This window comes from Trachypithecus francoisi, unplaced genomic scaffold, assembly GCF_009764315.1.
Source record: "Trachypithecus francoisi isolate TF-2019V2 unplaced genomic scaffold, Tfra_2.0 Lachesis_group11, whole genome shotgun sequence".
Classification (NCBI taxonomy): Eukaryota; Metazoa; Chordata; class Mammalia; order Primates; family Cercopithecidae; genus Trachypithecus; species Trachypithecus francoisi.
In genome coordinates, this window is record NW_022681456.1 from 88,725,371 (window position 1) to 88,744,422 (window position 19,052).

Consider the following 19,052-nt stretch of genomic DNA (forward strand, 5'->3'; position numbering starts at 1 on the left):
CAGATATCTTTAGTAGTCTATCAGATGATTCTGATGCACCCTAAGGTTTGAGAACCACTGTGTTAAACTTCTTGAATTTATCAGGTTACACAAGATGCCTAAAACAGTAGCAAGTATAATTTATAGTCATAGCTTGTTAATATCTCTTTGATATATTTTCCAGAAACTTAAAAAAAAGGCCTCTAATGACTGAGCAACAAATATTCTTGCAGTCAGGTACTTGCTAATTCTTTGATTTCAACAAAATAAAGGAGAACTCAAGTTTTTGGATAATTGTAAAAAATAAGTTTAATACTTTTTGGATAATTCTGAAGTTCAAAGAACTGTAAATTCTATCTTCATCTATTTAATGATGCAAACTAGATTTTTTGATTTACATCTATAAAAAGGGAAACAGGAATACTATTGATGCTAACTCCAGTTTCATTCTAGCAGTAAGTCAGTCATTGAGAGATATATTGAATTAATAGCATCCAGAGAATTAGAGGGGAGAGTCCTATTCATCTTATTAAGAGATATATTTCAAGTACATTTTTGTTTAATTTTTTTTTTCTTTTTGAGACGGAGTCTCGGTCTGTCACCAAGCTGGAGTGCAGTAGTGCGATCTCAGCTCACTGCAATCTCCGTCTCCCGGGTTCAAGCGATTCTCCTGCCTCAGCCTACTGGGTAGCTGGGACTACTACAGGCGTACACCATCATGCCCAATTAATTTTTGTATTTTTAGTAGAGAAGGGGTTTCACCATGTTGGCCAGGATGGTCTCAATCTCTTGACCTCATGATCGGCCCGCCTCGGCCTCCCAAAGTGCTGGGATTACAGGTATGAGCCACGGAGTCCGGCCTTGTTTAGTAATTATTTATAAAAATTTACAAAGTATTTACTATTTGATGTACCATTTATTACTAAAACCTGTAATGATAAAGTATATGTATGTGCATTATATGTGTGTGTGTCTGTGTGTGTGTGTGTGTGTGTGTATATATATATATTTTTTTTTCTTTTTTTGAGATAGGGTCTTGCTCTATTGCCTAAAGTGGATGCAGTGACACATTCATAGCTCACTACAGCCTTTAACTCCCTGGGCCCAAGCTGGGACTACAGGTGTGCATCACCATGCTCTGCAAATTTTTTTCCTGATTTTGTAGAGATGGAATCTCACTATGTTGCCAGGCTGATCTCAAACTCCTGGCCTCCAGTGATCCTTCTGCCTCAGCCTCCCAAAGTGCTGGGATTACAGGTGTAAGCCACAGTGCCTGGCCAAATGAAATTTTTAAAATGTAGAGCTTTATAGAATAACAAGGAATTGAAAAACTTTAAAAATGTCTATTTTGTAGCTAAAAAGTATTGATAGGGTGATGAATAAAAAAGAATCTCAAACATAAAATGTATTATATTAGGATAAAACTCTGAGGATATTGGAATATGAGTTCAAGGTGAAAGAGGAATATTATAAAATTTCTGGTGTTAAAGAGTTTGTGCATTTTAAAAAATGAATGATGGTATCAAGATTCCACTGGATACAAAAAGCACTGTAATTACTTTCTTTTAAAAATGTAGTTTAAATATACATCAAGACAATACATACTTTGCAACTATTTAAATTATGATAGAGATTTAGATGTTAATCTAAAAATGGGTAAAAGGTTACAAAAGTTTTCAGAGGGATTGAGGGAAGTGAGCAAAAAGTTTAAAGATGGTAATTCCATAAAAAAGCAGCATTAAACTATGTAGGCAATAGCTAAACCACAAAGGATAACCAATCAATCAGGGAGAGCACAAGTAATAAAGTGCTCTTCAGCTGAAAATAAACTCTTTTCAATCCCCAGTGGTCTAGTCCCATCTCTATGAATGAATTACTACATAAATGAATAAGCCACAAATTCTCAATGTTTAAATTCATTCATTTGCCAAATGAGGACCAAATTTTAGGTTGGGAAGTAGGTTCATTTGTTGAGGTCAAAAGAACTGTGAAGGTCAAAGGCTAACCAAGCAGCAAAAAATAATTTTCATCAAATCACCCTGAGTATTCACTGACATTTTATCAATTTCCTTAACACTGCCCTTTTATGTCCCTCAATTAATTTAATCTTCAGTTTCTTCTTTGATGGTAAAAAACATTCCCACCACCCACTTAAGTAGCAATACGAACGGTTTCATTTCTTTGTCAAGGTTGAGAAACAATATTCTGACCAAAGATTCCCCAATATGAATTGACTGTTTAACATCTACTACCTGTAGTTGAAAGCTCATTGACTAGACTAGCAGTCAAATTTATCTATTTTTTTGCCTTCTGTTATTTGTCCATTTCTGTTTGGTGGATCCAAGTTAGTTGAGTGAACATATGACACAAATCTATACACTTCAGAAGGACATAATGGAAATCAATGAAATATGTGATACGTATTACACACTTTGCATAGAGTACATAATTTTCATACTACAAGTTGGAGTAGAAGACAAACTGGGACCATGAATGAATGTGAGAACAGACAGCTAGAGATGATGAGAGTTCAATCTCAATCACAAGCACTGGCAGTTGAAAAGGCCAGGTATTTAGGAAGATTCAACAAGATCTGGTAAGTGGGATAATGAAATTTTTGGTTTGGGGCTTGCGAGGGAGGATGAGAAAGATCTAAATACATTTCTAGCTGAAAGGAAAAAGTGAGGAAAGAAAGAGATTTAAGATATGGGAACATGGAGATGGGAAAGACTGATATTCAGGGTAAGTTTCAAAAGAAATTAGCATCTCTTTCTGAAACGAGTGGAAGCTAAAGGAAAATGAGTCCAGATGCTAATAAGTTTGTAACTGAAGGAGTAAGAAGTTGAAGAAATTCATTCTACACAGCCTCTGTATTAATTGCAAAGTGAGAATTAAGATCAATTGAGAAAATGAGCATCCTCCATTCAAAAAATACAAAGAAGAAGAAGAGTCTTGGGGACGGCAGGAGGTGAGAGGATAGGAAATGGAAGGGTAGGTGAGATGAAAGATGTATTTTTAGGATAAACCAAGGCAGAGAAAGCACTTTTAAAAAAAGGCTAAGGGTGGTAAAATATAAAAAATGATGACTCACAATGAGCCAGGGAAAAGGAGTTCAACGACTGAACAGAAGTCTGGTTATTAGACATATCTGTACTATAATTACAGTTGAGCTAAACAGAATTGAGCTAAGAGACACTAGGAAAGTTGTGTAAATGCAGGTATACATGCTTGTAAGTGTGTGTATACATATGTGCATGTGTCTTCTCCTAGGCTATTGATTCTATGGTGTTGGTTCCAATATTTAGGGATGTTAGGAGTATTATACTTATGTATCCTGATGATCACCTGAGAAAATTATAAGGTAATAAATATATGAATAATCTATTCCTGGCATGTCAATTTCTCATGACCAAAATCACAAATAATATGCCTATTGGGGCACTTACAGCTATCATAATTGTGAATATCTAATCCACCACATTACTCTAAATCCTGCCCAACTTAATTTTCCTATTATACTATTCTTCCTATGAGCTCACCTTGATCCTGCTACTCCTGGAATGTATAATATCTAAGAAATTAAGTACATACCCAAATTCCACTTTGGCCTACTCTACTGTAAAATATCAGTTCTCTACACTGCACATTGAAATTTATTCTTAGGATCAAATCTTATACACTCATAACCACACTGAAAAGAGTATGTAAAAACACTAACCTGGGGCAGATGCTACATGAGTCTGGGTTTGGACTTGCTCTATAGCTTGTGGCCTAATTTCAGATAACATTTGATGACTGGAACTTGGGTGTTCAACAAGTTTTACCGCAGCTAGTGCATCAGGACCAAACATCTGAATATCCATAGAAACCAGACACACTAACATGTCTAAAATAAATAAAAAGCAATAGTTATTACTTAATAATATTATAAACGAATGCCATCACTGGTGAAAACATGTTGTACAGAATACTTACAAATGTGAATAAATAGTAGTCCATGAATCACAGTACATCAGAATTACCTGTGCATCTTTAAAAAAAAAGATTTTTAGGCTGGGTGTGGTGGCTCACACCTGTAATCCCAGCACTTTGGGAGGCCGAAGCGGGCAGATCATGAGATCAGGAGATCGAGACCATCCTGGCTAGCGTGGTGAAACCCCATCTCTACTAAAAATACAAAAAAAAAATTAGCCGGGCATGGTGGCAGGTGCCCATAGGCCCAGCTACTCGGGAAGCTGAGGCAGGAGAATGGTGTCAACCCAGGAGGCAGGGCGTACAGTGAGTCAAGATTACACCACTGCACTCCAGCCTGGATGACAGACAAAAAAAATAAATAAATAAAAGATTTTTAGGCTCAATCTCTAAAGACAGATTTAATAGCTCTGGAGTGGGAGCTGGATATCTATATCTATATCTATATCTATATTTTTTTTTTCTGAGAAAGGGTCTTGTTTTGTCACCCAGGCTGGAGTGCTGGCACGATCACAGCTCACCGCAGCCTCAACCTCCCAGGCTCAAGCGATCCTCCCACATCAGCCTCCCAAGCAGCTAGGAACTACAGGCATGTACCACTACATCTGGCTAATTTTATTTATTTTTCATACAGACGAGATCTCACTATGTTGCCCAGGGTAATCTTGAACTGGGCTCAGGCGATTTTCCTGCCTTGGCCTCCCAAAGTGCTGGGACTACAGTTGTGAGCCACCATGCCCAGCAGTGGGTATCTATATACTTGGAAAGATTCTCAAGTGATTCTGATGTATAGCCAGATTTAAGAACCACTGATATGAAAAGTGACATATTAACTTCTCAATAATAACAGTTTTCAAGCTGAATCTTTATTAACTGTGATTTTAATATTTATTACACCTGAGACAGATATCATTTTAATCATCAAGTAAAACATTAATATAGCATGTGTTAGTATTTAAAACTGATATTTAAAACTGATAGCTCTTATGGAGGTGAGTTCATTGATTTTTAAAGATTGCAGAACCACCAGCAACTTCTAGGAACAGAAGGAAACCTGTTTCACTCAGCTTTAGTTGTTTAATAGTAGTAGCTGGCCATATGAAACAGAAAGACCTGCTCTCAGATAACTTAGATACAGCAGTTTTGTCCATTTCAAATTTAATACATAATAATTACAGAAATTAAGAGAAGAAATAGGAATTACTGATAGCCATGTAATCCTGGTCTCTAAATTATAGATGTTTCTTGCTCATGTAAAACAGGCAGAAAGAATAATGGAAACAAGTATGCCTGAGGAGGTAATGACTCTTCAAAATAAAATACTAAACCCCACATATAAATTGAGGGTTTTGTACAGTATCATATTAAACATTTTTCCTCAATAAAGAAAATAATTTGTTTTTTGGTCCAATCTTACCTATGCTCTTTTCCACTTTTGCAATTTTTGTGCAAGCAACATCTCCCATTTCCGTGAGCATGTATAGCACCTCGAGTGTTGAGATTACAAGCAGCACATCAGGTAAAGTGAGATGACAAATGATCTCTCTATAGGAATCCTGATCCACATATTCACAAATTAAAACACCATTATCTTCTGCTTTGCAAAGATTTCCCAAAATTTCCATGCCTGAAAAACATAAATATGTATTATTAAGAAATGATACAGTTTGTTTACTTTAGAAAGTAAATACTACAGTGAAAACTCACCTCTCATCTTTAAAAATCTATCTCTTGACATTAGACATTTTGTAACAGTATGAAACATCAGATGAGTAGTTTTGAAATCAACAGGGTCCAATAAAAGCTAGAAAAAGAAACAACACTACTATTGAGCTATGCTTCTTCCAGAGTTGTATATTTCAAATTTAACAAAAATTTTTTAAAAACCAGGATAATGTTGCATAACGTTAAAAAATGTAATTATTGTAAAAATAGCCATCACTGAATTTAAAGCATCATTTCAAATAGTTTTTTCCATAAGTGTGTGATACTTCTACATCACCATTTTTAGCAATTAATACATGTAAGCATTTAATAGTCTATAAATACGGCAACTAAAAAATGCCTCATCCTAAAATTGTAACATAAATGTTGCTAACTATAAAAACTAGTTTAAGGTACAGTCACATGCTTACCTCAGCTGCAATATTTCCTAATGTGTCAAGGCCTAATTGCCTTAAAGAAATAAAATGACTATGTGCAGAAAGTAATAGGAAACGAAGACAGGTACGATTAGCTGCCAAGAGCTTAACATTGCCCTCCTCAAAGGAAAGATTTCGCAAAATCACTGCAATCTGAAGTACCCGCTGTCCTTCAATATCGTTAATGCCCAGCTTTCGAGGTGGATGAAATAAAGACTCCCAAATCCATTCTCCTGATGTACCTTCTACAACAGAAAATACATATTTCACTTAAATTAATATTTCATTTATTATTAATACTTCAAAGGTTTTGAAAAAATTTGCTTTCACTAACTTACCATGAGACTTGTTTCTGTCAGAAATGAGGTCACGAACTTCATTATCATCAACGATGTCTTTCCAAAACTGTAATGAGAAGTTATTTAATTCTCCATGATTTGAAACAACTATTCCATTGCTTTAGAAATAGTCACACATAAGCAGGGTATGGTGGCTCATGCCAGTAAATCCCAGCACTTTAAGAGGCTAAGATGGCAGGATCACTTGAAGCTGGGAGTTCAAGACCTGCCTGGGCAGCAAAGGGACACCCCATCTCTACAAAATAGAAAATTTAAAACATTAGCCAGCAGTGGTGGCATGTGCCTGAAGTCCCCACTACTTGGGAGGCTGTGGCCTCAAATTCCACTTGAGGCCTGGAATTGAAAGCTGCAGTGAGCTGTGATTGTGCCACTGCACTCCAGCCTGGGCAAAACAGTGAGACCCTATCTGAAAATGAAATTTTAAAATAAGTTTTCAAAAATAGTCACACAATATGAAAATAATGTTTCTACTTATTTTTAGTTCATGTGGATATTGCTACATTCTAGGGAATTAATTCTTTGATGTAAATATTTTATTGTCTATAGTTTCAGATACTTATGTAAAAAGGCATCTTTTTATCTTTAGGGTTTTTTAACCTAGGGCCACAGACGACTAAAGGGACTGTGAAAGAAATCAGAAAACCTGTGAACTTGGATGGGGGAAAAATGACATCTCTATGTACATTAAACACTACTGGAAATTTGACATCTCTTTTTTTTTTTTTTTGAGATGGAGTTTCGCTCTTGTCGCCCAGGCTGGAGTGCAATGGCGCGATCTCAGCTCACTGCAACCTCCACCTCCCAGATTCAAGTGATTCTCCTACCTCAGCCTCCCAAGTAGTTGGAATTACAGGCATGTGCCACTATGCCCAGCTAATTTTTGTATTTTTAGTAGAGACGGGGTTTCACCGTGTTAGCCAGGATGGTCTCAATCTCTTGACCTTGTGATCTGCCCACCTCAGCCTCCCAAAGTGCTAGGATTACAGGCGTGAGCCACTGCGCCCAACCCTTTTTTTTTTAGCGGTATCTCACTGTGTCGCCCAAGCTGGAGTGCAATGGCACAATCTCAGCTCACTGCAACTGTGACCTCTGCGTCCCACATTCAAGTGATTCTCCTGCCTCAGCCTCCTGAGTAGCTGGGACTACAGGTGCTCACCACCACACCAGGCTAATTTTTGTCTTTTTAGTAGAGATGGGGTTTCACCATGTTTGCCAGGCTGGTCTTGAACTCCTGACCTCGTGATCCACCTGCCTCAGCCTCCCAAAGTGCTGGGATTACAGGCATGAGCCATCACGCCTGGCCTGGAAATCTGACATTTCTTTAGAATTTCTTCAACTCTGAATATTAAGAAATTAACTATAGCAATATTAGCAGTATTTGTGACATTATGTGTATATTTCAAAACAACTGGGGTTTTTTTTGGAATCAAAGTTCTTAGGCATTTAAAACCATTAGTTGGAAAAAGGCTTACTGGCTTCATGTCATCATCAAAGAAATCCATTGCACAAAAAATCCATGACAAACAATCTTTGGTAGCAATAAAAAAGAAGTAGGCACATTTTTTTTAAAGACAATGTTCAATCACCAAGAAAAAAGGTCCACAAAAATTCAGATATTAAAGATATCAGACACAGAACTTAAAATGACAATGAATAGTAAGTTCAAAGAAATAAAAAACTAAAAATTTTGGCAAAGGAATGAAAACCGTATGAAAGAACTAAAAATAAATTCTACAATTGAAAAACATAACTAAATTTAAGAATTCTGTGGATATGTTTAAGAAGCGATTAGATACAACCCAAGAGTAAATTTATGAGCAAGAAGAGAGGGCAAGTAAATAAGTTTGAAGTATAAAGAGACAAAAGGATGAAGAGAAAAAAAGTGTAGGAGACATAAGCACACAGTGAAAAGTTCTGACATACAAATAATTGGAGTTCCTGAAGAAGAGAAAGAATGGGCAGACAGAACATGTGAAGACTTAAGGGCAGAAAATATTCTAAAGTAACTGATAGATGTTAACCTACATATTTCAGAAGCACTACAAACTCCAAGAAAGATTAAAAAAAAAAAAAAAAGTATGGAAACATCATCATAAAACTCCTGAAGAATGAAGAGAAAAATCACAATATGATATTTTCAAAATGATGGAAGAAAATATCTGCCAACATATTTTTTTTTTTTTTTCTCTTCCTCGAGACAGAGTCTCACTCTGTCACCCAGGCTGGAGCATGAGCTCAGCTCACCGCAACCTTTGCCTCCCAGGTTCAAGCGATTATCCTGCCTCAGCCTCCCAAGTAGCTGGGATTACAGGTGTGTGCCACCACGCCCAACTAATTTTTGTACTTTTAGGAGAGATGGGGTTTCACCATGTTGGTCAGGCTGGTTGTGAAGTCCTGACCTCATGTGATTCGCCCATCTCGGCCTCCCAAAGTGCTGGGATTACATGGAATTACAGGCGTGAGCCTGCCAACATAGAATTTTTAAACAGTGAAACTGTTCCTCAAGAATGAAGGTGACATAAAAACATTTTCTGACAAATAAAAACAAAAAAGCTCATTATCTACAATCTAAGGAAGAATAAATGATAAAGGTAACTGTGGTTAAGCCAAATTAAAACACTTTCAAAAAGTCATGGGGTAAAAAAAAAATACATGTAAATTTAAAATTTAGAAAAATACTTTCAAGTGACTATTTCTTTAGGCCATATGGAGTATGGTACTGGAGTAGTCATCCTACCAAAACCCAACATGTATGAAAAAATTGTTTTCAGAGATTGGAAAAAAGGTAATGCAAGATTGTAATCACTGAACAAGAGAAACAAATGCAGTTATTCCAATGATTGACTGATATTTTTACTTGGACATTAATTCTAGACTAAAGCATAGGGAAGAGAAACCCAAGATATCAGAGTGATTGCTAAGCTGAAAACACTGAACAGAGCACAGCAAAGCTAAGGAGGCTAGAATATGAAAGCAAATTTTCAATAAGGGAAGAGTTATGCAGAGAAAGAGTCCCATGAGTCTACATACATATACTTTGAGTTCACTGCTAAGTACTAAGTTACACAGATGTATGTTCAAACTCCACAATGCTAGGCAAAAAACTGGAGAGAACAATTGTAAGAGGCTGTAATTAAACAATTCCTAGAATAGAGAAAACTCACATACACCTAGCTCATTCAGGAGAAATTCCCAAAATGTCATACCTAAGTAGAAGGAATAAACAAGCCCTAGAGTAAAGGCTAATCTACATATGTCATAACACAGCTTTAAAACAACCCTACTATGATAATCCATATATGAATTAACAGCCTGCTAAAACAAAGTTCAACATTCTGGAAAAACGCCAAAGTTCAGACACTCAACAATGTCACACTCACACAACATTCACATCTAATAAAAAATTACCACACCTACAAAGAAATGAGGAAACATGACCCATAACCAAGACAAAAATCAGTTTCAAGAAAAATAAGATACTGAAATAACAAAGATAACAAGAAAACTAACAATGACATTTAAAAACTATTGAGTATGTTCAATGATATAAAAAATATGAACATAATTAACAAATAAACAGATAAGACAATCAAATAAAATTTCTTGAGCTGGAAAATGTAATACAGATGCTCCTTGACTTATGATGGGATTATGTCCCAATAAACCTACAGTAAGTCTAAAACATCATAAGTTGAAATGCATTTAACACCCTCAATAAACCCACAGTAAAGTCAAGAAACTGTAAGTTTATTGTAACTTGGGAATCATCTGTATTGCAAATAAAGAAAATACACAAGATTTGCTTAACTAGAAATGATGAATGCATAACAATAGAAAATATCCACAATTAAGTACACAGAAAACAAAAAAGGTCTAAAAATAATGAAAAGTGCTTTAGTGACCTGTGGAACACCACCATGATCTAATACACATATTCAGTCATCCCTCAGTATCTGTGGGGACTGGTTCCAGGACTCTCCAAAGATACCACATTTTCCAGATGCTCAAGTTCCTCATATAAAATGGTGTAGCAGTATAGTATTTGCATACAACCTACAAACATCCTCCTGTATACTTTAAATACAGTATACCTAATACAGTGTAATGTGACGTAAATAGTTGTTATACTGTCGTCTCTTAACTTTTTATTTTTATTACTTTTTACTTTTTTAAATTGCTTTATCCCCCAAATATTTTCAATCTGTGATTGGTTACATCTATGGATGCAGAATCCATGGATTCAGAAGCCAGATTGTAAATGTAGTACCAGGAAAAGAAGAGGGGTCTGGGTGTGGTGGTGGATGCCTATAGTCCCAGCTACTTGGCAGGCTGAGGCAGGAGGATCGCTTGAGCCCACGTGTTCAAGGTTGCAATGAGCTATGATTGTACCACTGCACTCCAGCCTAGGCAGCGAAGCAAGACCCTGTCTCTAAAACAAACAAAAAAAACCAGAGGGGAAAGAAAAATATTTGAAGAAATGATTGTGAAAAACTCTCCAAACTTTATGTAAGATACCAAACCTGGATCCAAGAAACTAAATTAACCCCAAGTAAAATAAGCAATGAAAACTGCAAGGCATATCATAATGAAATTAAATATCAGTAATAAAGAGAACATATTAAAAGCAGTGAGAGACTACAATACCTATACAAGAGCAATAAGAACAAAGTTGATTTCTTGTCGATAACAATGCTATCTTTAAAGTGCTCAGGCACTAAAACCTAAAACCTACAGTTTTAAACCCATCACAAATATTCTTGACACATGAAGGCAAAATAAAATTTTTAGATAAATAAAAGTTGAGAGCCTAAACTTAACTACATCATTAATTTCCTAAAGCGTAAACGGGCTTAATGCACTGACTTAAAGGCAGACATTGCAGAAAAGGCAGACTGTGGGGAGGAGGAAAACAAGCACTAACTGTATGTTGTCTATAAGAAACACTATGCATAAAAACACATATAAAAACTATAAAGATGGGAAAAATATATTATGACAACATAATAAGAAAGCTGTTGCTAAGTTTCATACATAATGTTTTTTAGAAGTTAATTCATCAGGAAAATACAACAACTGTAAATGTGTATGCAACAACAAGAGAAGTTCAAAACACATAAGGTAAAAACTGACAGAACTGAAAGGATGTATAAACATTCATAATTACAGTTGATGATTTCAACACTCACACCTCAGGAAATTGTAGAACAACTGAACTCATGGAGATGGAGAGTAGAATGATGGTTACCAGAGGCTGGGGCCAAGTGGGAATGATTAATAGGTACAAAAACATAGCTGCACAGAATGAATAAGATTTAGTATCTGATAGCAAAACAGGGTGACTACAATAATTTACGGGATGTTTAAAAATGTGGCCGGGCATGGTGGCTCAAGCCTGTAATCCCAGCACTTTGGGAGGCCGAGACGGGCGGATCACGAGGTCAGGAGATCGAGACCATCCTGGCTAACACAGTGAAACTCCGTCTCTACTAAAAAATACAAAAAACTAGCCGGGCGAGGTGGCGGGCACCTGTAGTCCCAGCTACTCAGGAGGCTGAGGCAGGAGAATGGCGTGAACCCGGGAGGCGGAGCTTGCAGTGAGCCGAGATCGCACCACTGCACTCCAGCCTGGGTGACAGAGCGAGACTCCGTCTCAAAATAAATAAATAAATAAATAAATAAATATGTATAAGTGGAATGTTTATAGCACAAAGAAATGATGTTTGAGATGATGAATACCCTATTTACCCTGATGTGATTATTACACATTATATACCTGCTTCAAAATATCTCATATATCCCTAAATATATGCACCTACCACATATCCATAAAAATTAAAAACTTAAATAACCCATGTATCAAAGAGGAAATCAACAAGTTAGAAAAAGTGTAGCAATAGAAAGATATATGAAAAGCAAAAATTAGTGAAAACACATACATACAACTGCAGGAAACATCTAATCTTCCTCAATTGTATTTGTGTCTTCTTCTAATGTCTTTTTTTTTTTTTGACACAGTCTCGTTCTGTCACCCAGGCTGGAGTGCAGTGGCATGATCTCGGCTCACTGCAACCTCTGCCTCCTGGGCTCAAGCGATTCTCCTGCCTCAGCCTCCTGATTAGCTGGGATCGCAGGTGACCGCCACAACACCCAGCTAATTTTTTGTATTTTTAGTAGAGATGGGCTTTTGCCATGTTGGCCAGGCTGGTCTCAAACTCCTAACTTCAAGTGATCCACCCGCCTTGGCCTCCCAAGTCAAAGTGTTGGGATTATAGGCGTGAGCCACTGTGCCCAGCCATTTATGTTTTCTTGATTTCATGTGATTAATGATTATACTGATAACCTCCACTCCCCATTGTGACTGCATATTTATTTAAACACTTTGTGCAATTTACACTTTCATCACCAATTTTCTGGAGTTAAGAAAAACTATATAATTCTATAACCAAATGGTCTGGCTCTTAATGCAGTGTAGTGAGGACAGAATATAGGACCTTGGGTCACTTTATGAAGTGGGGAATCAGGAATGCAGCTCTGTATCATGGTGAAAACTTTGAAGAGCTAATACCTTCAAAGAAAAGGAGGCAAAAGGGCTTGACCGTCTCTACCGCAGTTTTGGGTTAAAAATAACGCCCCAGATTTTGTACCACTGGCCTACTCCCCAGTCTCCATTGAGTTGGTTTTAGTAACTACTCGAGTCACCAGAAAATCAATGAATAAATTAATATAGTCATTCTAAACCAGTATTTCTCTGTAGATGACTGGCAATTGCAATAGAGTAGTGGAAGAAAAAACTTTCAATCCAATCTTTACAAAAACCCTACAAAAACAGGTCTGCTGAAATTCGTAACCAACATTATAAAACAGAAGGGGGGCCAGGCGCGGTGGCTCAAGCCTGTAATCCCAGCACTTTGGGAGGCCGAGACGGGCGGATCACGAGGTCAGGAGATCGAGACCATCCTGGCTAACACGGTGAAACCCCGTCTCTACTAAAAAATACAAAAAACTAGCCGGGCAAGGTGGCGGGCGCCTGTAGTCCCAGCTACTCGGGAGGCTGAGGCAGGAGAATGGCGTGAACCCGGGAGGCGGAGCTTGCAGTGAGCTGAGATCCGGCCACTGCACTCCAGCCCCGGCGACAGAGCAAGACTCTGTCTCAAAAAAAAAAATAAATAAAACAGAAGGGAATATTCCACCATGGAATAAGTAAAATTAGTCACAACAGCTTTAGATATCAGGATAATCAAGTGTATTTAATTTTTAATTTGTGTATTATATATTGTTTCTATATTATATTTAATTTACATAATTCAAATTAATTTATTAAAATATTTTTAAAATCTTCAAAATTATTAAAAACATAAAAAAGAAGATCAAAGGGGAAAATCTACAATAGGACAGAGAGAATTTCTAGAAATTAAAACATGATCACTAAAATAGAAATTTAACAAATAGGTCAGGTAGCATATTAGACACAGCTGAAAATCATTAAGGAACAAGCCCAAGGAAAATACCCAAAATGCTGCTCAGAATTAACAGAAGGTCAGAAATTGACAAAAAAAAAAAAAAAAAGAAGAAGAAGGATAACCTAGCAAAAAAGGCAGAAAATAATAGAATGACAATAATACAAGAAAAATATAACTTATAATCTACAATTCTATAAGTGGAAGATGGACAAAAATAAAGACAATTATAAAACAGAATTTTATCAATAAAATATCTTCACTGAAAGATCTAGCTAAGGACGTGTTATACTGTGAAAAAAGCACATACTCAGAAGGGAGATGAAATATGCAAGAAATAATGAGGACAGAAAAATAAGATTAAAAGATCTGCTTTCTGGGGTTTTAAATTGCATAGAGGTATAAAAACAAAAATAACATTTTAAACAATGAGCTACACACAAAAAGAGGAAAATAAATATTTTCTCTAATTAGAAAACACAAGTTTTTACTGAAATTTAGTAGGAAGAATTTGAATTTCTTGACTAAAAATCTGGTACTTTCAAGCCCTAATGGGGCAAATAAACCAATGAAAAAGAATCTAGAAAAAGATCCATACACATATGATTGGTGGATTTATGACAATGGTGATACTGCAACACAGTTTTTAAAACAAATACTGTAGGTTCAACTGGGTATCCATATGAGGAAAAAAAACAAATCTTTACTCCTAGCTTACACCACATACACAAAAACACCATCAAAATTATAGATCTAAGTGTGAAAAGAAAAACAGAAAAAAAAAATACTCTGTTTTTGACCTCATGGTTGGCAAAAATTTGTAACTAGAACTAAAAAATGGCTAACTTCAATAAAAAAAATTGATGTTAAACTACATTAAAATTAAGTATGTACGGTCATCAAAAGATACCATTCAAGAATGAAAAGGCAAGCTAGAAAATATTTCCAACATCTTAAAAAGAACTTTTATCCAAAATATAGAAAAAAACTTCTACAAATCAAAGATAATTATTTTAAAATGGACAAAATATAGGCATTGCCTAAAAGAAGCTATCAAAATTGCCAAAGGTATTCCAGTTCTCATCAATCAAGAAAAAATGGAAATTAAAACCAAGCTACAGTAACAATATATACCCATTGTAACAGTTAAAATGAAAGAGACTGACAAAACCAAATACTGTCAACAATGAGGAACTGGAACTGACATACTACTGTTGAGAAGGTAAAACTGTACAACTACTTCGAAAACATGTTTGGTAGTATCTACCAAAGCTGAATACAGATATGCATGCCCTATAACCTAGCAATTAACACTCCTAGGTCAACTACCCAACAAAAATGCATGCACATATTTATCAAAATACATATATAAAACCCTTCATAGCAAAATTATTTGTGTCCAACCTGGAAATAACTAAATCTTTATTGCTTTTTACAGTAGAAAAGACAAATTGCTGCACATTCATGCAATGTAACATTATACAACAATAGAAATGAATGAAGTACAAATACTTGCAACGATATGCATGAAACTTTCACAAACATGATGTTGAATAAAGGAAAAAAGAGAAGTAGAATAAGGAAGAAACATTAACAGATAAGGGAGTGAATGAAGAAGTGACTGAAAGGGGGAATGAACAGGCGTACTTCAGAGGAGCTGATAATGTTCTAATTCTTCATCTGGGTAATGTTTACATGGGTGTATTCACTTTATAAACACATCTTGAAGTGTATTACTTATGTATGTGTTATACATATACATGAAGTATATGTTATAATTTAAAAAGTACTTATAGGAGTCCAAAAAAGATAATATATTAAATTAAAAAGTCAATGCATCATGAAGCTTAGTTTTAATACATATAATAATATGATCAACATATCTTCTGTCATTAAAATTTTCTGTTAACTGCATATTCACACCTGAAACAGGCACATTTGTCTGCTACTACTTTTCCTTTTGTTTACCATGGTCCTGCACATAAACATACTTTCTATACCTCAAACTAAATTTGTTCTTACCTCAGAACATTTGCATTTGCTATTCCCTCTGTCAGAAAGACTCTTCCTCTGCAGTGATGGTCACCTATTATCATTCAAACCTACTAAAAATCATCAGATATTACCTCCTGAGGGAAGCCTTTCTGGTCATCTTATCTAATGTTACCATACACTCACACGTCTTGTAACTCTCTATCACATTGTCCTGCTTTATTTTCTTCACAATACCTGCAAAAGCCTCAAATAACACTGTTTACTTTTATTGTCTGTTTTCCTATAATAGAATGGAAATTTGCTAAGAGGGGGGACTTTGTTTTCCCAGTGTCTGGAAAAGTATTGGCACACAGAAAATACTCAGTGAATATTTTTTAAATAAATGAATTAATGTACAAAATATTTTACCAAATAAATTAGTTCAAGTATTTTTTCTCTGAAATAAGGTGACTTAAGCTATTAATCTGATAATTCTTATCAGATATTATCAGATAAATGTCATAAACATTTTAGCTAATTATACAATATTTTATGTAGCAATAGGCCTAGCTATTTTAGGTTACAAACTTCATTCTGGATAACAATATGAAAAGTGTAACTTTACCATAAAATTCATTTAAGATGATATACTTCTTGTAAAGGATTTAGTATATTCTTTGACTTGCAAATTTGTCTTGGAGTTAACCTAAGAAAAAAATTATTTTATACTTGTGGGCCTGGATGTGAGTATGTACAGCCCAGGTAGGTTGATAAGAAGAAGAAATGGAAACAATCTAAATTTCTGAAAATATGGATTATTTACATGAATTATGAAACGTGTAATATGAATGAAGTGGCCATTAAAATACTAAATATTAAGGATGAAAAGAAAATCTAACATTGTAATAAGTGAAAAGAATGGGTTACAAATTAAATTCTGAATAAAACTTTTGCTTTAAATAATATGCATAGAAAAGACTTGATAGATGTATATAGGATATTAATGGTGTTTATTTCTGAATGGGTGTGATTAATAATGGTTTTAATATTTGCCCTTTGCTATAAATTCTAGCTTTTCCACAGCATGCGTCAATTACTTCTATAAGGGGGCAGACAGAGTGGCTCATGCTTATAATCCCAGCACTCTGACAGGCCAAGGCAGGACAACTACTTGAGAACAGGAGTTTGAGACTATCTTGAGGAACATATCAAGACCCTATCTCTACAAAAAAATAAAAAATAAGTTAGCCAAGCATGGTGGCAGGAGTTTGTAATCCTAGCTACTTGGGATCCTGAGGCAGGAGGATTCCTGGGGCCGAGGACATTGCAATGAACTACAATGGCACCACTGGACTCTAGCCTGGGTGATAAGAGTAAGATTGTCTCAATTAAAATAAAATAAAGACTAACTTCTGCAAAACCAGGAAAACATTTTTTTCCCTCTCTTTTCTCCCACTATTTAACTATTAATTCAAGTATTACCAGCTCATTAAAATAAAATTCATGTATACATCTCTGAAGAGACATTATAGGTTCCTATTTGTTGAAATACTTTACAGTGGAACTGTTTTGTAAAAAAACTGTGTAAACAGAAAAATGATAAAGACAACTATGCAAAGTGTTTAATATACAGTCTACATTAACTTTTAATTCAAGTAAATATATGTTTATGATAGAAAAACAAATCTACATGACAATACTCAATATAAAATCATTTTTATATAAGCCATTGATGCTACATGCCTAACTACAACTCTTTAATTTTATTTCTTCCTAAGTAAAGTTCCATTATAAAAGAAAAATGCCCTAGTGGGAATATTAGTTAGAAACCAAGCCTGTAAGGATTTTCTAACTATTTAAACATTTAAATCTACAAACAGTGCAATAAATCATACTGATCTACATGAAAGTTTCCAGAAAGTCTTTTTTTTTTTTTTCTCTTAAAGACAGGGTCTCACTCTGTTACTCGTGGTGGAATGCAGTGGTACAATCATAGCTCACTACAGCCTCTAACTCCAGAGCTCAAGTGATCCTCCTGCCTCAGCCTCCCAAGTAGCTGGAACTACAAACATGCACCACCATGCCCAACTAATTATTTTTTTCTTTGTAGAAACGGGGTCTCATTCTGTTATCCAGGCTAGTCTTGAACTCTTGGGCTCAACCAATCCTCCTAACTTGGCCTCCAAAATTGTCAAATAAGTCTTGATGCATTAAAGACAATTTATAATACTTAAAATAGACTGCTAAAGAATAAAGTTTTTGATTAGTTGAAGCTTATCATTAGCAGTTTTTGTTAGTTAAAGACTAGCAATAAAGAAAAGGTATAATGCCACCAGAAAAATCTACTTCATAGTTACTATTTCCTAAAACAACTCTCTTTTAATACAAATTTGCAAGATTGCTCAATAACAAATTTTATGGACACAAAACAACTGTATGTACTTACGGGTACCTGTGATATTTTAATACATGCATACAATGTGTAATAATAAAATAATGGTATTTGGGATACGCATCACCTCATATATTTATCATTTCTTTGTGTTGGGAGCATTTCAAATCTTCTTACTATTTTGAAATATAAACTATTGATAACTATAGTCATGCTACTGTCCTATAAAACACTAGAATTTATTATTTATTCTTTCTATCTAACTAGGTATTTGTACCCATTAACCAACCTCTTGTTGTGCACCACCCTCTCACCCTGCCTAGCCTCTGGTAACCACCAATCTACTCTACCTCCAAAATATCAACAAGTTTGACTCCCACATATGAGTGAGAACATGAAGTATTTCTCATTCTATGCCTGGGTTATTTCATTTAACGTAATGACCTCCAGTTCCATCCATGTTGCTACAAATAGCACATTTTCATTCTTTTTAGGGCTGAATAGTATTTCATTGTATATATATGCAATATTATATATGTAAAACTATGTATATATATATAAAACTTTATTCATTCACCTGTTACTGGATACTTTGGTCAATTTCATATCTTGTCTATTGTGAATAATGCTGCAATGAACATTGAGGACACAAGTATCCCTTTGATATACTATTTCCTCTCCTCTGGATAAATATCCAGTAGTGGGATACTGTTTTCCATAATGGCTGTACTATTTACTTTCCCATCAATAGTGTATGAGTTCCATTTTATCCACATTA

At 35.3% G+C, this 19,052-nt stretch overlaps 1 protein-coding gene across 2 annotated transcripts in view; it reads right to left on the minus strand.

Annotated features, from left to right (window-relative positions):
* Positions 1-19,052, minus strand: part of ARID2 (AT-rich interaction domain 2) — a 188,990-nt gene that overhangs the window by 66,763 nt on the left and 103,175 nt on the right. For both annotated transcript variants that reach the window (XM_033222332.1, XM_033222333.1), the window contains exons 7-11: positions 6,431-6,497; positions 6,087-6,337; positions 5,659-5,755; positions 5,369-5,578; positions 3,698-3,865 (exon numbers count right to left, since the gene is read on the minus strand). In XM_033222332.1, the coding sequence (XP_033078223.1) occupies positions 3,698-3,865; positions 5,369-5,578; positions 5,659-5,755; positions 6,087-6,337; positions 6,431-6,497 (793 nt within the window). The remainder of the gene's footprint in view (positions 1-3,697; positions 3,866-5,368; positions 5,579-5,658; positions 5,756-6,086; positions 6,338-6,430; positions 6,498-19,052) is intronic.